The sequence below is a fragment of the Erinaceus europaeus genome, chromosome 8 (genome assembly GCF_950295315.1).
Source record: "Erinaceus europaeus chromosome 8, mEriEur2.1, whole genome shotgun sequence".
NCBI classification, from domain to species: Eukaryota; Metazoa; Chordata; class Mammalia; order Eulipotyphla; family Erinaceidae; genus Erinaceus; species Erinaceus europaeus.
This window is the reverse complement of record NC_080169.1, coordinates 104,404,007-104,419,843: the sequence shown is the minus strand read 5'-3', so window position 1 is coordinate 104,419,843 and position 15,837 is coordinate 104,404,007. Positions and strand designations below refer to the sequence as shown.

The window sequence follows — 15,837 nt, the reverse complement described above, 5'->3', positions numbered from 1 at the left end:
ATGTGTGATACTGCCCAGTCCTTCTAATCTAACTACTTGCAAAAAATCCTGTATTTTGAGAGAGATGGAGAGCCACTGTAGCAGTGCTCTACCACCTTGCTGTTCATGGTGATCCCATGTGGTGCTGGGTATTAAACCTAGGACCTCATGCATGAGAAGATGGGCACTGTACCTGTACTGAACTATTCCTTGAGCCTGGAAGTCTAGTTTTAGAGGCATAGAATGTGCTATGCAAAGATGAGACAATTTTGTCAGCTCACTTAGAAAACTGATCATCACGGCTTCATACTTAGACCTAGTATCCCAAGATCTTACTGAATCTTAGTTTTAAATGATTGAATACAATTCAATGAATTGTGATTGGGAATTTGAATTTTGCCCGAGTTGTGTTCTTGTGGTGGTCTGCAACAATCCAGGGGAAGTGGCAGGACATCAAACATAGATACTGTGCTTCAGCCCTAACTGGTATGTCAAACTTCAGAATTCAGTTTGATCAGGTAGTACTAACTGGGCTAAGTATTTGCTTAGATTTTTGCTGCTAATGGAGCTCCAAGCTGTGAACAATATGAAAAATAAAAGTAGTGTCAGTTGCTTTGCCTGTTTGTGAGAGGTAGATGAGAATATGAAAATCATCACCTTGTGGGATGTACATTCCAGAATTTCTTAGGTAAGCCATCCACTCCTGCTTTTGGATGAGAAAAATCAAAACTGAGGTAGGTGAACTGATTCATGCACAGTCTAGCTTAATGAGAAAATACAACACCTAGCCAGACTTTTCACTGCAGTGTGATTGGGAAAGTTTTCTGCTGCTATTTGTTTTGTTTTTAAAGCTTTAGTATTGAAAAGTCTTGAGGTTGGCCTGAATACAACTATAATTCTGTGATGGTTTTTTTTTTTTCCCCTCCTCTTTATTTTATGTTGCCTTTTCAACGCAGTCACTTGTGTTCTTCCCTTCCCTTCCCTTCCTTTTCTTTTCTTTTCTTTTTTTTTTTGCCTCCAGAGTTATTGCTGGGACTCAGTGCCTGCACCTGAATCCACTGCTCCTGGAGGCCATTCTCCCCCTTTTTGTTCCCCTTTGTTGTTATAGCCTTGTTGTAGATACTGTTGTTATTGTTGATGTCATTTGTTGTTGGATAGGACAGAGAGAAATGGAGAGAGGAGGGGAAGACAGAGGGGGAGAGAAAGACAGACACCTGCAGACCTGCTTCACCGCCTGTGAAGCGGCTCCCCTGCAGGTGGGAGTCGGGGGCTGGAACCGGGATCCTCGAGCCAATCCCTGCACTTTGTGCCACGTGCTCTTAACCCGCTGCACCACCGCTGACCCCCTTGTGTGTGTTTCTTATGCTGTGTTCTGTGGTGTAGGAGAGAAGTAAAACAGTAGTGCAGTGTATAGTTGGAAGAGGGCCTAGAGAACTATCACTTGAAAAGCAACTTCTGAGAAAACTGATGCTTAAAGGCATGTCTCAAAGTTTCCCCAATCCTCAGCTAGTTTTAACCCTTCTCTCTGATTCTTTCGCCACCATCCTTTTATACAAATTGTTTCCTTTATTCAAAAAGAACCTTGTTGAATGCAGATAGCAAATCATAAAATTCACCCGAAGTGTTAGTATTGTGCTCCCATCTCCTAGTCTGTTTTCATCCTCAAAAGTAATTGTGTAGATAGCGGTTGGTGACTCTCCTTGTAGAGCACACATACTACTGTGAGGACACTGGTTCAAATCTCTTGCCCCCACTGCAGCAGGGAAGCCTCACAATCAATAGTGCAGTGCTGCAGGTGTCTTTCCTCCTCCTCCTCTTCCTCTTCCTCTTCCTCCTCTTCCTCCTCCTCCTTCTTCCCTCTCCCTCTCCCTCTCTCTCTCTCTCTCTTCTCTCTCTCTCTCTCTCTCTCTCTCTCTCTCTCTCTCTCTCTCTCTCCTTCTCTGCCTCTCACCTTCTAACAAAAAGCAAGAAAGAAAATCACCAGTGTACCCTTCCTTGAAGGCACCAAGCCCCAGGCTGAGTCATATCAGTGCCTGGAGCAGCCATTAGGTGCCATTTTCCACTTCCCCTTCCTCCCGTCCCAAGCATCCACCACAGTCTACTATGTATGCCTGTAGATTTGGCTTCTCTGTACATCTGATATGAAAGGAAGCATGCAACATGTTGTCTCTCGTGTCTGCCTTTCACTTAAACCAGGTGTTTTCAAGGACCAGCTGGGGTTAGGCATTTCTAAGCAGAGGATGACTGCTTAATTTCATACTGAATGGATGCACTGCACTGTGTTTATCCATTCCTCAGTTGAGGAGCAGTTAGGTTGTCTTCACTTTTGGAATATCATGAATAATGCTACTATAAATATTCATGTGAAAGCTTTTATGTATGCATGCATTTTCAGTTCTCTTGAGTATATATAGTCCCTAAGAGTGGAATTGCTGGGTCATATTGTAACTTGGCCTCATGTTTTGAGGACCTGTTAAACTTTTCTACAGTGATCCTATTATTTTTCATTTCCTATAGCAATGAATAAAGGTTCCAATTCCTCCACATTCGTACTAACACTCGCCATTGTTGCTCTTTTTGATAATTAGTGGTTGGAATGGATTTATCATTGTGATTTTGATTCACATTTCCCTCATGACTAATGCTTTGAACAATTTCTCCTGTGCTTGGAGCCATTTGTATATCCCTCCCTTGCAGAGAGATCCTTATTTCTGTCCTTTGTCCATTTAAAATTAGGTTGTCTTTTTATTGATCTATGGTTAGAATTTGTTGTATATTCTAGATACAAGTTCCATTTCCATTTCATGATTTCTTAGTATTTTCTATTGACTGGTTTGTCTTCTTACCGACTTGATGATGTCCTTTGGTACTGCTACTTTCTGATAGTCCGCAGGTAAGAGTAATCATCTTCATGGGCTCTTGTACATCTTCTCTGTTATTGCCAAACATCAGCTACAGTTTTAAAGAGGGTTTGCAACTCCTATTGTAATTCATTCTTTTGCATATGCCCTGAGGCCTGGTGCCTATGATGCTGGGATCATCAAATACAGTGTTCTCACAGAGCAGAGGCAGTGCCCTCGCATTACCTGTCTAACACGCTCACTCATTTGAAATAATAGTTTGGTGTCCTGTGTGTATTCCTAGGTTCTTCCAAGTGTTTTCGTAATCAGAGTTTTGGGTAGTGGGTTTTTTTTTTTTTTTTTAAGCAGAGTCCAATAGTCTTTGCTAACTTTTTTTTTCTTTTTTTCTTTGATAGCTCAGAGAAATTGAGAGGGTAAAGGGAGGAAAAGAGAGACATCTGTAATACTTGCTTCATCACTTGTGAAGCTTCCCCTTACAGGTGGGGAGTGGGAGCTCGAACCCTGATCTTTGAGCATGGTAACATGTATGCTTAACCAGGCGCTGCCCAGCCCCCTCAACTTATTTCTTATGGAAGCTTCTTCACTAAGTGTGTAAACTTGGATCTATTTTATTGGCTGCCATAGCTGTAGGAATCACCACACGATGAACAAAAACACGATGTACAAAAATCCTTTAATTGGAAAGACCAGATTTTTCTTTTTTTTAAAAGACACCAGGTATTTAAAAGCCCCCAGTCATACCATCAGCACTGTTCTCTTTCTGTCCCCACATCACTTGAATGTGGATGACATATTTCCTCAAAAATGTGGTTTCAGATTTTCATAAATGATGGGAAAAAAAGGATGCAAATGAAAGTGACTTTTCTCTTAGAAATTGTGAGAACCATTTGTTAATGATTCAGGAGAAATACTGTGTTGTCCTATCTAAAGTTCCTTATACTTCTTGTATGTAACTATCAAGCTTTAATGATAGTAACTCATTTTAAATAATTTGTATTTAATGGCTCAGTCCCACTGGACAGTAAGCATTTCCTTGAGTTTATTATTAATTTTGACAGGTGTTGAAATTTTAGGTCATCAGGGATCTTTGATTAAATTCTCCCCAAAGTGCAATAATTGCTCTTTACCTCATTTCCTGAAAGACCCTGACCAGCTGGCAGAACTTTGCCCATTAAGATCTAGTCATAGTTTTGTTTCCCTGAGTAGTTTTTTTTTCTTTTGTTTTCAGGAAGTCATTTTCTCTCCTTTGCTCTTTATCAATTCTAGTTTCTGATGAAGAATTGAAAAGAAGAGTAGCCGAGGAGCTAGCTTTGGAGCAAGCCAAGAAAGAATCTGAAAATCAGAAACGGTGAGTTTTACATTATTTGAGAGGGACTGTGGTGGGTTCCTCAGAAGAACTATGAAATGTTTTTTCACGAGGAATGATTATAATCAGAATCATAATTTGTGCTTGTCTGGACTTGAGAATATGCTGAACATATGGATTTGACTTTTTGGTTTTGGATTATGCTTATTAAAACCTGATGTTACCCCCCCCCCCAACTCAACTGTAAGTGACCAGTGTATCTCTTGTGTGATTCTTGGATATATGAATGCGGAGCTCTGTTTCCCTGTATGCATGTGAGTTCTAGATCTTAATGATTCTCCAGGCATATTTCAGACTTTTCCCCTCCCCTCAACAAATGTGTTTATGATTGAAAGGTCATGCTGGCTCCTGACATTAAAGTGAACAGTATTGTAGCTAACAAAGAATGATGTCATGCACTACACACGGTGCCCACATTAACAAATAGCACTGATCAGTAATATGTTCACTCAGTCAAACTGTGAAACTATTTCATAAATATATAAGGTAGGCAAATCACAATCCTCTATAATTATGCTTTGTGGACATTCCCGTTCCTGACCATTTTATTCCTCTAGAATTTCTTTACTAATTCTTCTGTTGCTAGTGGTGGCGAAAAGAATGTTTGCCAGGCTGTTTTTTTGGGTACAAGTAGCAGACTGGCATCATTTCAGATGCCCAGCATGAGAATGGGATGAGTGAGTCATATTTTGTGCTCATGATGGAATAGTAGACAGTCAAGTAAATCCTTATGCGCTAGTTCAAAAAGATGCTGGAAAGCGAAAAGCTGGACCAAAAAAAAAAAAAAAGCACTGTTCAAAAAGCAGCATGGAAAATACTGGGGTTGGGTACAACCTACTACTTTTTAAAGACTTAACATATATACTTATTCATAAAAATATGTGAGTACATTTCAGTCCAAGATAGTCAAGTGCTTCCCATCTGTGCTACCTCTCAAATTTGCATATAGCGAGAAGCATTATTATTCTATGATGATGGAGGGTCTTTGTGCTATGAGCACTAAGCATTTGGATACTCGGTACTTTTTTGTTTTTGTTTTTTTGTTTTGGGCTACTTGACTTTCTTCACTTGGGAGAGGTAAATGTACAGAGTCTTTGAATTGGATTCAATCTTCATGAACCATAGAATCTCCAACAGTAGAACTCCACTGCTTGGGGAATCACCCCCCTTTTTTTTTTTAATTTATTATATTTATGTATTTATTTATTGGATAGAGACAGTAAGAAATTGAGAGGGAAGGGGGAGACAAAGAGGGAGATAGGCAGAGAGGTACCTGCAGCCCTGCTTCACCACTCATGAAGCTTTCCCTTGCAGGTGGGGACCAGGGGCTCAAACCTGGATCCTTGTGCACTGCAACATGTGTGCTCAACCAGGTGTGCTACACACACACACACACACACACACACACACACACACACACACACACACACACACACACGGGGGGGGGGGATCAGTGGTGGGGAGGGCATTGGGAGCTGGGTTTGAACGTATAGCAAAGGAGGCATCCTCTAAGTGAGCTATCTCGATGGCCCAATTTTACCCCCTTTGAGCCTTAACTAGTTCACCTCTAAATAGCTGAGGGATTAGAAAAATGTCCTCTGATAGTTCTCTTCTTTTGATGAAGTGCTGTGCCAGGTCAAATTTGCTTGAAATGTATGGAGCAGGACATACGTTTTAGATTAAGACCACCATTTTCTGTTAAAATAGTTTCCTGACTTAGGGTTTTAGAAATCCAGATGCAGTTAGCACTGTAAAAAAAAAAAAAACAAAACTTTGTGGATATTGCAATAGTTTCCCATGAAGCACCTTCTAATTATGTAATTGGGTTAGCTTGATGGAGTACATAATTAGGTAGTGAAGTGTAAATACTCAAAAAGTCAGACCATTTTTCTTATGTTCTGGTAGAATTTCCTTGAATTTTTATTATTTAACTGAATTTGACTTAATACATAATTATTTGGGGGGAGTTGGTGCACCTAGTCACAGGCACATGCCTGAGCACTTGGGCTCAAGCCCGTGCTCCCCACCTGCATGGGGGAACGCCTTAAGAGCTGTGAAGCAGGCCTGCAGATGTCCCCCCCCCATTTCTTTCTCTTCTATTCAATTAAAAAATAGAAGGGGAAAAAAATGGCCACTGGGAGTGGTGGATTTGTAGTACCAGCACCAAGCTCCAGCAAAAACTCTGGTGGCAAGAAAGAGAAGAGAAATAATTATTTTTGGTTAGTCTCTCATATTTATGTAAAAATGGCCACAAGGCCCTGGCAAGATGGCTCATCTGGGGGTGCGCCTGCTTTCCTACGCATGTGACTCAGGTTCTAGCTTGGCTCCCAGCACTCTGAGGGGTGCTTCTGTGCCACGGTATCTCTTCCTCTCTTCCTCTGTCTCCCTCCTTCTCTCTGAAGAAATTAACCCAGAATGGTAACACCCTGGGTTCTATTCCCATAGGATAGAATAACTATTCACATAGAAAAAAGTTCACATAGGATTTTCCTGTCTTCTCCCTATATGAATGTTTTCAATAGCTCTCACACTGGTGACTCTCCACTTTGCAGACCCTGCCCGCCCAGTCAACTCTCATTTGCTCTGCGCTGGTCTAGAAAAGATAAAAGTGCAGAGGACATGAGTAAGAGGTGCCAGTGAGAGCCAGCTTCATATCTCGTGTGGACTGGGGCTGGCAGCCTTGTTGCATCCTGGGCAAATGGCTATTGATAAAGAATCTATTTTCTCTCACTTTTCAGGAGAGTAGAAGGTGGTATAGCCCCTTTCTTTTTTTTTTTTTTTCTTCTTCTTCTTCTTTATAAACAGTTGTTTGAAGCCTGCTTCACGAAAGCTTCCAACTGTCAAAATATGTCAAAAACCATGTTCACCTGTATGGTCATTCTGAGACAGACAAATCAATAGATTTTTTTAAAAAAAATTCCCCCTCATTTTTCTTTCCTTTTTATTATTTATTTATTTATTTATTTATTTATTTATTTATTTACCAGAGGAGAAACATTAGAAAATGCATTAGGGAAGGGTTATGTGCAGTCTTTCCAAAGCAACTTTTTGTGGTCACAGAGCATTTATACATTATTGGGTCTGTTATCTTCATTTAATAGTAATAAGTTGTAAGGCGGTTTAGGAAATGTGCTCTCTCTCACTACTACTTGCTCAAGCCCTGTTCCCCAGGCCTTCTCTCTCCACACCAGATCCACTCACGTAGGGACACCGGATCCACTTATGTTGGGGCAAAGGCACACACAAACATGGCGAATAAAACTTGTTCAACAAAGATGTTAGAAATAATTGTAGAGGGGGCCAGGCTGTAGCACACCAGGTTAAGCGCACATAGTACGATGTGCAAGGACCATGCAAGTATCCTGGTTCAACCCCCTGGCTCCCCACCTGCAGGGGGATAGCTTCATAAGTGGTGTAGCAGGTCTGTAGTTCCCTCTCCCCCTTCCCCTCCCTCTTCCCTTTCCCTTCCCCTCTGCCTCCCTTTCTCACTCTCTCCTTTCCCTACTCCTCCTCCCCTCACTCCCTCCCTCTCTCTTTCCATCTCTCTCTTCCCCTCCTCTCTCAGTTTTTCTCTGTCCTACCCTGTCGTTTTCGATGGGTTATGTTGTTTTCGCCGGGCTGGCTTCACGGGCAGGTAACAGACGACCAGGGACTCATAGTTGAGCTGTAGGCAGTATCTCTTTATTCATGCAGGACGCAGCACAATCTAAGCCGAGCTAAGCTAAACTAAAGTATAGTAAAACTCACAATGCTGTCTTTATATATACTTGCCAAGTAGGGTGGAAACAGGATGTGACATAGAGAGGGTGGAGAGAAAAGTGACTGGTAAAAATCAGAGTGTGACAAGGAGGGGGCAGATTAGGCGAGAATCCTATCACTGAACCACAAATGCCCTGGAGGGAGGGTGGAACTTGTTAACAGTAAATAGAATGAAGTGGTTATGTAAATAGAATAGTGTTAAGCAGGGGGGATTTAAACCAAATGAAACAGAAAGGGTCTCATGCATACCAACACTACCCTATAACAACAGCAATAAAAAAGAAATAATTGTAGATGTTGTATTCTCATTTCAAGGAAATATTTATATTTGGAGTTTCAGTTCAGTGTATCTTAATCTTAGTCTGATTCTGTGAGAATCTTGAGTGATTTGATTAGCCAGTAAAATCATCTCAATAGCTTTTCTTCATTGACTATTACTTTTTTTTTTTGGTTATCAAGACTGGGTCTTTACTACTTCAGCTTGAGTCCTTTTCTCCCCAGATAGAAAGGCAGAGAGCTGGCTGGGTAGTGGTGCACTTAGTAGAGTGCACATGGTACCATGCAGAAGGATCCAGGTGAAGCCCCCAGTCACTCCTTGCTGTGCTACAGCATTAACTCTCACTTTTTATCCTCCCATGAATCTCTCTTTATTAAAAAAAGAAGAACAAGATGATGATCATGGAAGGGGAGGATTTGTCATGCAGGTACTGAACTCCAGCAATAATGCTGGGATTGTGGGTGGGAAGAAAGAGGGAGAGAATTAGGAAAGATACCACAGGGCTGGATGATGGAGCACCCAGTTGAGTGCCATATTCCCACACATAGGGGGATCTGTGTTCAAGTACCTAGTCTCTGTACTAGGGGGAGCTTCATGAGTCATGACTCAGTGCCACAGGCTTCTCTATTTCTCTCTGTCCTAACAAATAAACAAATAGTTCGAAAAAAAAAATCCAACATATTAGAATGATACCATGCCCCTGAGACTTTCCTCAGCATGTCTGGATGGCAAAGCAAGTACATTATTCAAGTGAGCTACTCTGCCAGCCCATTATCATTACTTTTGCTTAAAACAAAAGAAGATGTATATTTGTTTGTTTTTATGGGAAAGGACCTAGCACTCACCCTTGCTCTGGGCTAAGTGATGAGTCCTCAGGCTTACAAAATACTGTGCTCTGTTTGCTCACCTTATCTATTCTCAGTCTTTAGTGATTGTATTATAAACATTTTCTTTCTGTGACTTGGGGGAGTGGACTTAATATCATATACCTTGAATTTAGAGGGATGTTGGAGAGACAACAGCTCAGCATCACTTTCAGTGGTGCTTTGATGTCTAGTGTTGAGGCTTGAATCCTGGCCCCCTTGAGCACAAGGCACATGCCCTGCTGGGGAGCCATTTCCCAGCCTCAAGAATGGATCTTTTCAATTATGTTAAATCTGAAAAAAATACAGTGAATCACAAGTTTCTACTGTTCTTTTTTAGTCTATGCCTTATTCACTCTACCTATGTGGTGACCAATAAGGAGATACAGTGATGTTTTTAATAGGTAGAGAGAGATTCTGAAATGTCTTCTACCAGACTAGCTTAAATAAGGACCCTGATTCAGTCAGTTTTTGTTGTTGTTAAATTTTTTTTTTTTTTAAAGACTGAAACAACTCTGGCTAACTTAGGAAACAAGGGAATTTTAGGAGTCTCGAATAGCTTAAAGGAGTCAAAGGGGGAACTAGAAAATCATTAGCTAGGGATCAACTGGATATTGCTAAAATTGTACAGTGGGAAGAAGCATTTCTCCACAGGATATAGGGAAGAGACCTGGAGCCAGGGGAGGGGAAGGAAGAGTTGTTGTCTGACTGAATTTAGTTGAATTAAGTTGCTGTTGATTTTGAAGGAACGTTGTACTTGATTTATCAAGTGAGAAAAATTTGCTGTGAATTATTACACAGTATTTTCTCTCTCAGAATTTTCTTATTAATAGAAGAAAAGACTGAAGTTAAAAACTATCACTAGTGAATTTATCAGATGATAAACATGAACAAAACAAATAGGTCAAGTTACTGGTTCTCAGCGGAGGGGGGGGATATTTTGGCCTGTAATATTTTTTGGGATATTTGTGACTGTTGGACACTTTTGAGATGCTATTGGCACCTAGTGGGTAGAGACCTCAAAAGGGCTGCTCAATAGCCTGGAATGTAGTATAGCACCCCCACAGTCACTGGACCCCCAACAAAGAATTATCCAGCTTCAAATGTCAGTGGTGTCAATAGGAAGGAACCCAGGGTTAAGGTCTTCATTTCTTCCTCCTCTCCAATTTTATTAGTGATTTAATAGTGGCTTGCATAGTAATAACATTACAGTTGTATAATTTCAAAGTCCCTCATAGCTACCAGCCGCCACAATTCTCACAAAGTTAAGAGATAGTTAACAGTTGGCTTCCTTTCCCCCCCTCTAAGTTTCTGAGTTTCAGTTCTCTACATTCCACATATGATTGCAACCATCCTATCATTGCGTTTCACATCCTTACTTAACTGCACCAAGTATAGTGACCTCCAGTTCCATCCATTTTGTCCAGTAGGATACAGTGTCATCTTTTAAAATTTCGTAGTAATGTCTCAGTGATATCCCATAACTTCTTCACCCAGTTATCTGTCCATGGGCATTTATTTAGGTTGTTTCCATTCCCTAGTCACTGTGAATAATGCAGCTACAAACCTAGGGATGCATGTGTCCCTTTGAACTTGTGTTTTCATGGCTTTTGAATAAAGGCCTAAGAGGGTCTAAGTTTTCTGATTCAGTTTTTGTCTGCGTGTCATGGGGTTCTTTTCTTTGCTATCAGCATCAACCTTTGTGATACATGATTTTTTTTTTTGCCTCCAGGGTTATTGCTGGGGCTTGGTGCCTGCACTACGAATCCACTCACTGCTCCTGGAGGCCACCCCCCCCCTTTGTTGCCCTTGTTGTTTATCGGTGTTGTTGTTACTATTATTTTTGTCGTTGTTCTTGAATAGGACAGAGAGAAATTGAGATAGGAAGGGAAGACAGAGAGGGGGAGAGAAAGATACTTGCAGACCTGCTTCACCACCTGTGAAGGGACTCCCCTGCAGGTGGGGAGCCGGGGGCTCGAACTGGGATCCTTCCACCGGTCCTTGCACTTTGCATCACATGCGCTTAACCCGCTGCACTAACTGCTTGACTCCCAATACATGATTTTTAACATTACAGAACACCACTGCTTTTCCTGAGATTTTTCCAGGTGGCTGACACAAGTTTTGCCAATGCTCATGCTTATGCACAAGTTATGACAATTGTGCCATGTTGTTTGCTGGCAGACAGCAATTGTAAGATGCTGCCAGGCATGCAGAAACACTGACATGTATGGCTCTAGACCTATACTTCTTCAGTGCCGTCCATATGCACTCTAGACTGTAGCATCTGTTGGGATGGAAACAGACTCTTGAGTCTCTACACCTTCTCATCCACCAAATTCAGTACCCCTTTCATTGCATCTCTGATTGGCATTGCCACACAGTTTGGTTGCATTTGGAAATCACTTAGCCTGAAGATGTTTTGCTAAGGCATCCCCTTCAATCTAACATGCAGATGTGGTATAATTAAAAGTCACTTGGAAAGAGAAGGTTTTCGCTAGGGTCATGGTGATGGTACAACTGATTCTAAGCCCTATGACACAGCAGGCTTTGTGTTCGTTCTCATTTCTGAGAACATACACCTGGAGTTTCAATTGAGTGTATCTTAGATCGGATTCTGTTTTATGAGAATTTTGAGTGGTTTGATTAGTCAGTACAATCACTCCACCAGAATTACTGACAGAATAGCAATACATACTAGAATTGATTGTTGTTATCATAGTTTTTTTATCAGAACATCTACCTAGTGGATGGGTTACTTGTATGTTGGGAGTCTGCAGTAAATTAAAGATCAACATTAGCAGTTTGTTTTTGTTGTGATTCTGACTTGATGTGTTTCGGGCCAAAGTTGACCATAACGTGACATAACTATAGCAGGTTGGTCTTGCAAGGACATATGGTGCTAGATTTAAGCATAGACTTTTAAAATGAGATTTGCTGGGAGTTGGGCTGTGGTACGAAGTGCAAGGACTGGTGTAAGATCCCGGTTTGAACCCCGGGCTCCCCACCTGCAGGGGAGTCAATTCACAGGCTGTGAAGCAGGTCTGCAGGTGTCTTTCTCTCCCCTCTCTGTCTTCCCCCTCTTCTCTCTGTTTCTCTCTGTCCTATCCAAAACGACAGTAACATCAGTAACAACAACAATAAAACAAAGGCAACAAAAAGGGAATGAGTAAATAAATATTTTTTTAAAAAAAGAGATTTACTTCTTGTCTGCTCCCTACCTCCACTCATCAGTCTCCGACAGCAAGAAAAATGTGACCACTTTCTGACCTCTGACCTCTGACATTTGAGTTTCCCCTCTTTACCTTTCAAGGCAAGTGAAAGTGTTTCAATTTTAATAAACTTTTTTTCACAAAATAAAGAAAGGGAACAGCTACTTGATGTTGTAATGAGCTGTATAGTGACCAAGATTACTTGCTTGCTGTTTATAGATGGGCATTCCACTTTTAATTACTTGGAAAGTTACATTAGATTTGTGTGACTCAAAATAATTTAGTTTAATATGTGGCTTAATAAATTCGCCATAAATTTTATCAGCTAGCTGGGTGAGTTAAAGTATAGCTCATCCCATTTACTTTTCCATTTACAGCATCCAATATGGACTTAAAAGTTACTCCTACTTTTATTATGTTACAGTAATGGTGAAATGCACCGAGTTGATACTTTTCTGTTTAAATTCATTTTATATAATGAAATCAGAAATTCATTTTAATGTTACTGTTAACTGTTTTCTGTCCTTGGAAGAAAATGGTACAAAAAAGGAGGAAGAAAGAACCTACTATAGATGATCAGGGCCTTGTGGGTTAGTTTCACACTGGAAATATATAATATGTAGATAGAATATTTATCTATCTAGCCTTCCTCCATGTAGCAAATACTTGAAAGGCTGTTCACTGAATGAGTCACTAGGGCACACATTTTGACAGTGTCTTTTCAGAAGGGTTGTATACTCTGTATACATATATGTTCAATATTCTATTAATAATGAAAAGCAAACATTTCAATATCTTTAAATTCAGATGTTAACCGGAGACTGTAGCTACTCACCAGCCTTTGTTTTAAATTAGTCTTAAACACAGGGTTCCAGCCATAAACACAAATTACACAGTTGTTATCAAATTACATACTTTCACTCTTCAATCTCTTGGTATATAGTAATTAAAAAAAAAAAACCTTTCAGGGGACAGGTACTGTTGATAACTAATATTTATCAATAGCTTATTATTAGCATGCAGTTTTGACATGACAGTGAAAGACCAGTCAGCAGTTGGTATTTTCATAAGGCACATAAAACTGTCACAGGCAAATGAATCTCTCTTCTAATTTACAAATGTTTACAAAGGTGATTCTAGAAACAGGAGCTTCCACTCTTCAGTGGCACATATCTGATGTTCGTGTGTAATGTATTACCTGCAAATAACCTTTGTATACTCTGACATACAAGAGCCTCCTGTCGCTTAAGGAGCACAAGAGGAGGGAGGGGAAGGGTAGGGAATAGAGAGAGGGAGGGAGGGAGGGCGGGAGATGCCTGCAGTACTGTCCATGAAACCCACCCTTTGCTGTTAGGAACCAGTGGGGGCTTGAACGTGAATCCTCACTCATGATAATGTGTGCACTCTGCTAGGCATGCCACCACCCAGCCCCAGAATATTTTTTGTAGCAGTCCTGTTTAAAATGCATATTGTGGGGGCCGGGTGGTGGCTAATCTGGTTGAGCGCAAGTGTTATAATGCGCAAGGACCCTGGTTCCAGCCCCCACCCCCCACCTGCAGGGGGAAGCTTTGCAAGTGGTGAAGCAGGACTGCAGGTGTCTCTCTCCCTATCTTACCCCTTCCCTCTAGATTTATGGCTGTCTCTAGCCAATAAATAAAAATTAAAAAATGCATATCGTGTTGCTGTTGTCTCAGATTTTTCCCCTCCTCTTCTGCTTACATATGGACAGCGTTCTAAACAAGCTCTGAAAGGACTAGGATGAGCACATTCTTGCCACATGATACTTCTCACTGAAGATGCTTGGAAATGCTGTTCATGTAGTAGGTACTGGCGTATTGTGCAGTATTCTGCTTTGTTTTTCTTCAGTTGATACTCCTCTGCTTTTAGGAAAGACAACTGCTTTCTCTAAACAAGAATTATAAAAGGTTGGAATAGCCATTAATGTTTTATTGACTTCTCTTTCCCCAAATCCCTTTGAACCCCTATTGATATTATACTGCTGTAGAGCCTTACGCTGAATTCTTTTTGAGAAGCTAACTGTGTTTCCATGGAAGATCAGAATCGGTAATTGCGCGCCATAGAAATCTGTAACTTTTTCGTTGATTGTAATGACAGCAGTGATGTTCAGCCACTTGTTGTTCAAATGTTTCTTTTGACAATAATGACGGTTTTCTGCCATGCAGCCTGGTCTTTGGAGTAATCGGTGCCAGAGTGGGTTTCTGCATCTGGAAGTTTTGAAGAATCAGTTTCTGGCTGTTGTGTGGTTGTAGTAGTTCTTGTTAAGTTTCTTGATTACCCAGAGAAGCCTGGAGACACAGCTAGGAGAGGGGGTTGTAATGTACACACCCCAGAAATCATTGTTTATTCTATACACAAACTATTAGCTAGGACTAGGGACTTCAGTTTGTCAACCCCCCGCTTTTGCTTCCTGGAGACCTGGAAATTGTCCTTATGGGACCTAATGCAGATTAAGATTTACTTGGAGAAACTTCTAGTCAGGTTCATTATCTCTCTCTCTCTTTCTCTCTTTGGGTTTCTTTCTTTCTTTCTTTCTTTCTTTCTTTCTTTCTTTCTTTCCTCCTCTTTTTATTTTAATGTATTTATTTATAAAATGGAAACATTGACAAGACCATAGGATAAGAGGGGCACAATTCTACCACCAGAACTCCATATTCTACCATCCCCTCCCCTGATAGCTTTCCTATTCTTTAACCCTCTGGGAGTATGGACCCAGGGTCATTATGGGGTACAGAAGGTAGAAGGTCTGGCTTCTGTAATTGCTTCCCCACTGAACATGGGTGTGTTGATAGGTCAACACATACTCCCAGCCTGTCTCTCTCTTTCCCTAGTGGGGAAGGGCTCTGAGGAAGCGGGGCTTCAGGACACATTGGTGGCGTCATCTGTCCAGGGAAGTCCAGTTGGCATCATGGTAACACCTGGAACCTGGTGGCTTATCCCAGGTAAGACCAAGGCCCTGAGTGATCCCATTTTCTCTTAAATGTAGATAGTCTGCACATGAAAAGACTTTTGTTGGGAGCAGCAGGTCCTTGATAGGCAAAGCCCCTGGGCCTGTGAGCAAAGGGCTTACAAAGTAGGCTTCCTGGAGCCCCTGACCTTTCACTTAGGTTGATTAAAGGGAACTGAGAAAATGATAAAGACTTTGCAGACTCTCTGGGAAAATAGTTAGTTAACTGCATGTACTTTCACGCCCATAACTGCTTGTACCTTCATGCTCACTATACCTTGCTTATGTCTTGAGAAATTTACAAAGTTGCAAGATGCATGCTGTAAGAACTATAAAAAAGACTGTGAGAAAACAAATCTGGGCTCTCAGTCATTGGACTGTTGGCCCTCCCGATTCCATCTTTTGTATGTCTGTCTTTTCTTCATCCTCACACCCTCTCCAGGTTTCAGTTCGACTTGTTGGCTGGCACCGACAGACTTTGCCAGCCCATGTGATGTATGTAGGATTGATTCAGTTCCTTTCCTCAGAAGGTGGGTGGGCAGTGCCCCATGTCCA

The 15,837-nt window shown here is 41.2% G+C and overlaps 1 protein-coding gene across 1 annotated transcript in view; it reads left to right on the top strand.

Moving 5' to 3' along the window:
• CHCHD3 (coiled-coil-helix-coiled-coil-helix domain containing 3) overlaps positions 1 to 15,837 on the top strand; it is a 346,441-nt gene that overhangs the window by 73,977 nt on the left and 256,627 nt on the right. Inside the window, exon 3 of the mRNA XM_007529206.3 lies at positions 4,107 to 4,188. Coding sequence (XP_007529268.1) covers positions 4,107 to 4,188 — 82 coding nt within the window. The remainder of the gene's footprint in view (positions 1 to 4,106; positions 4,189 to 15,837) is intronic.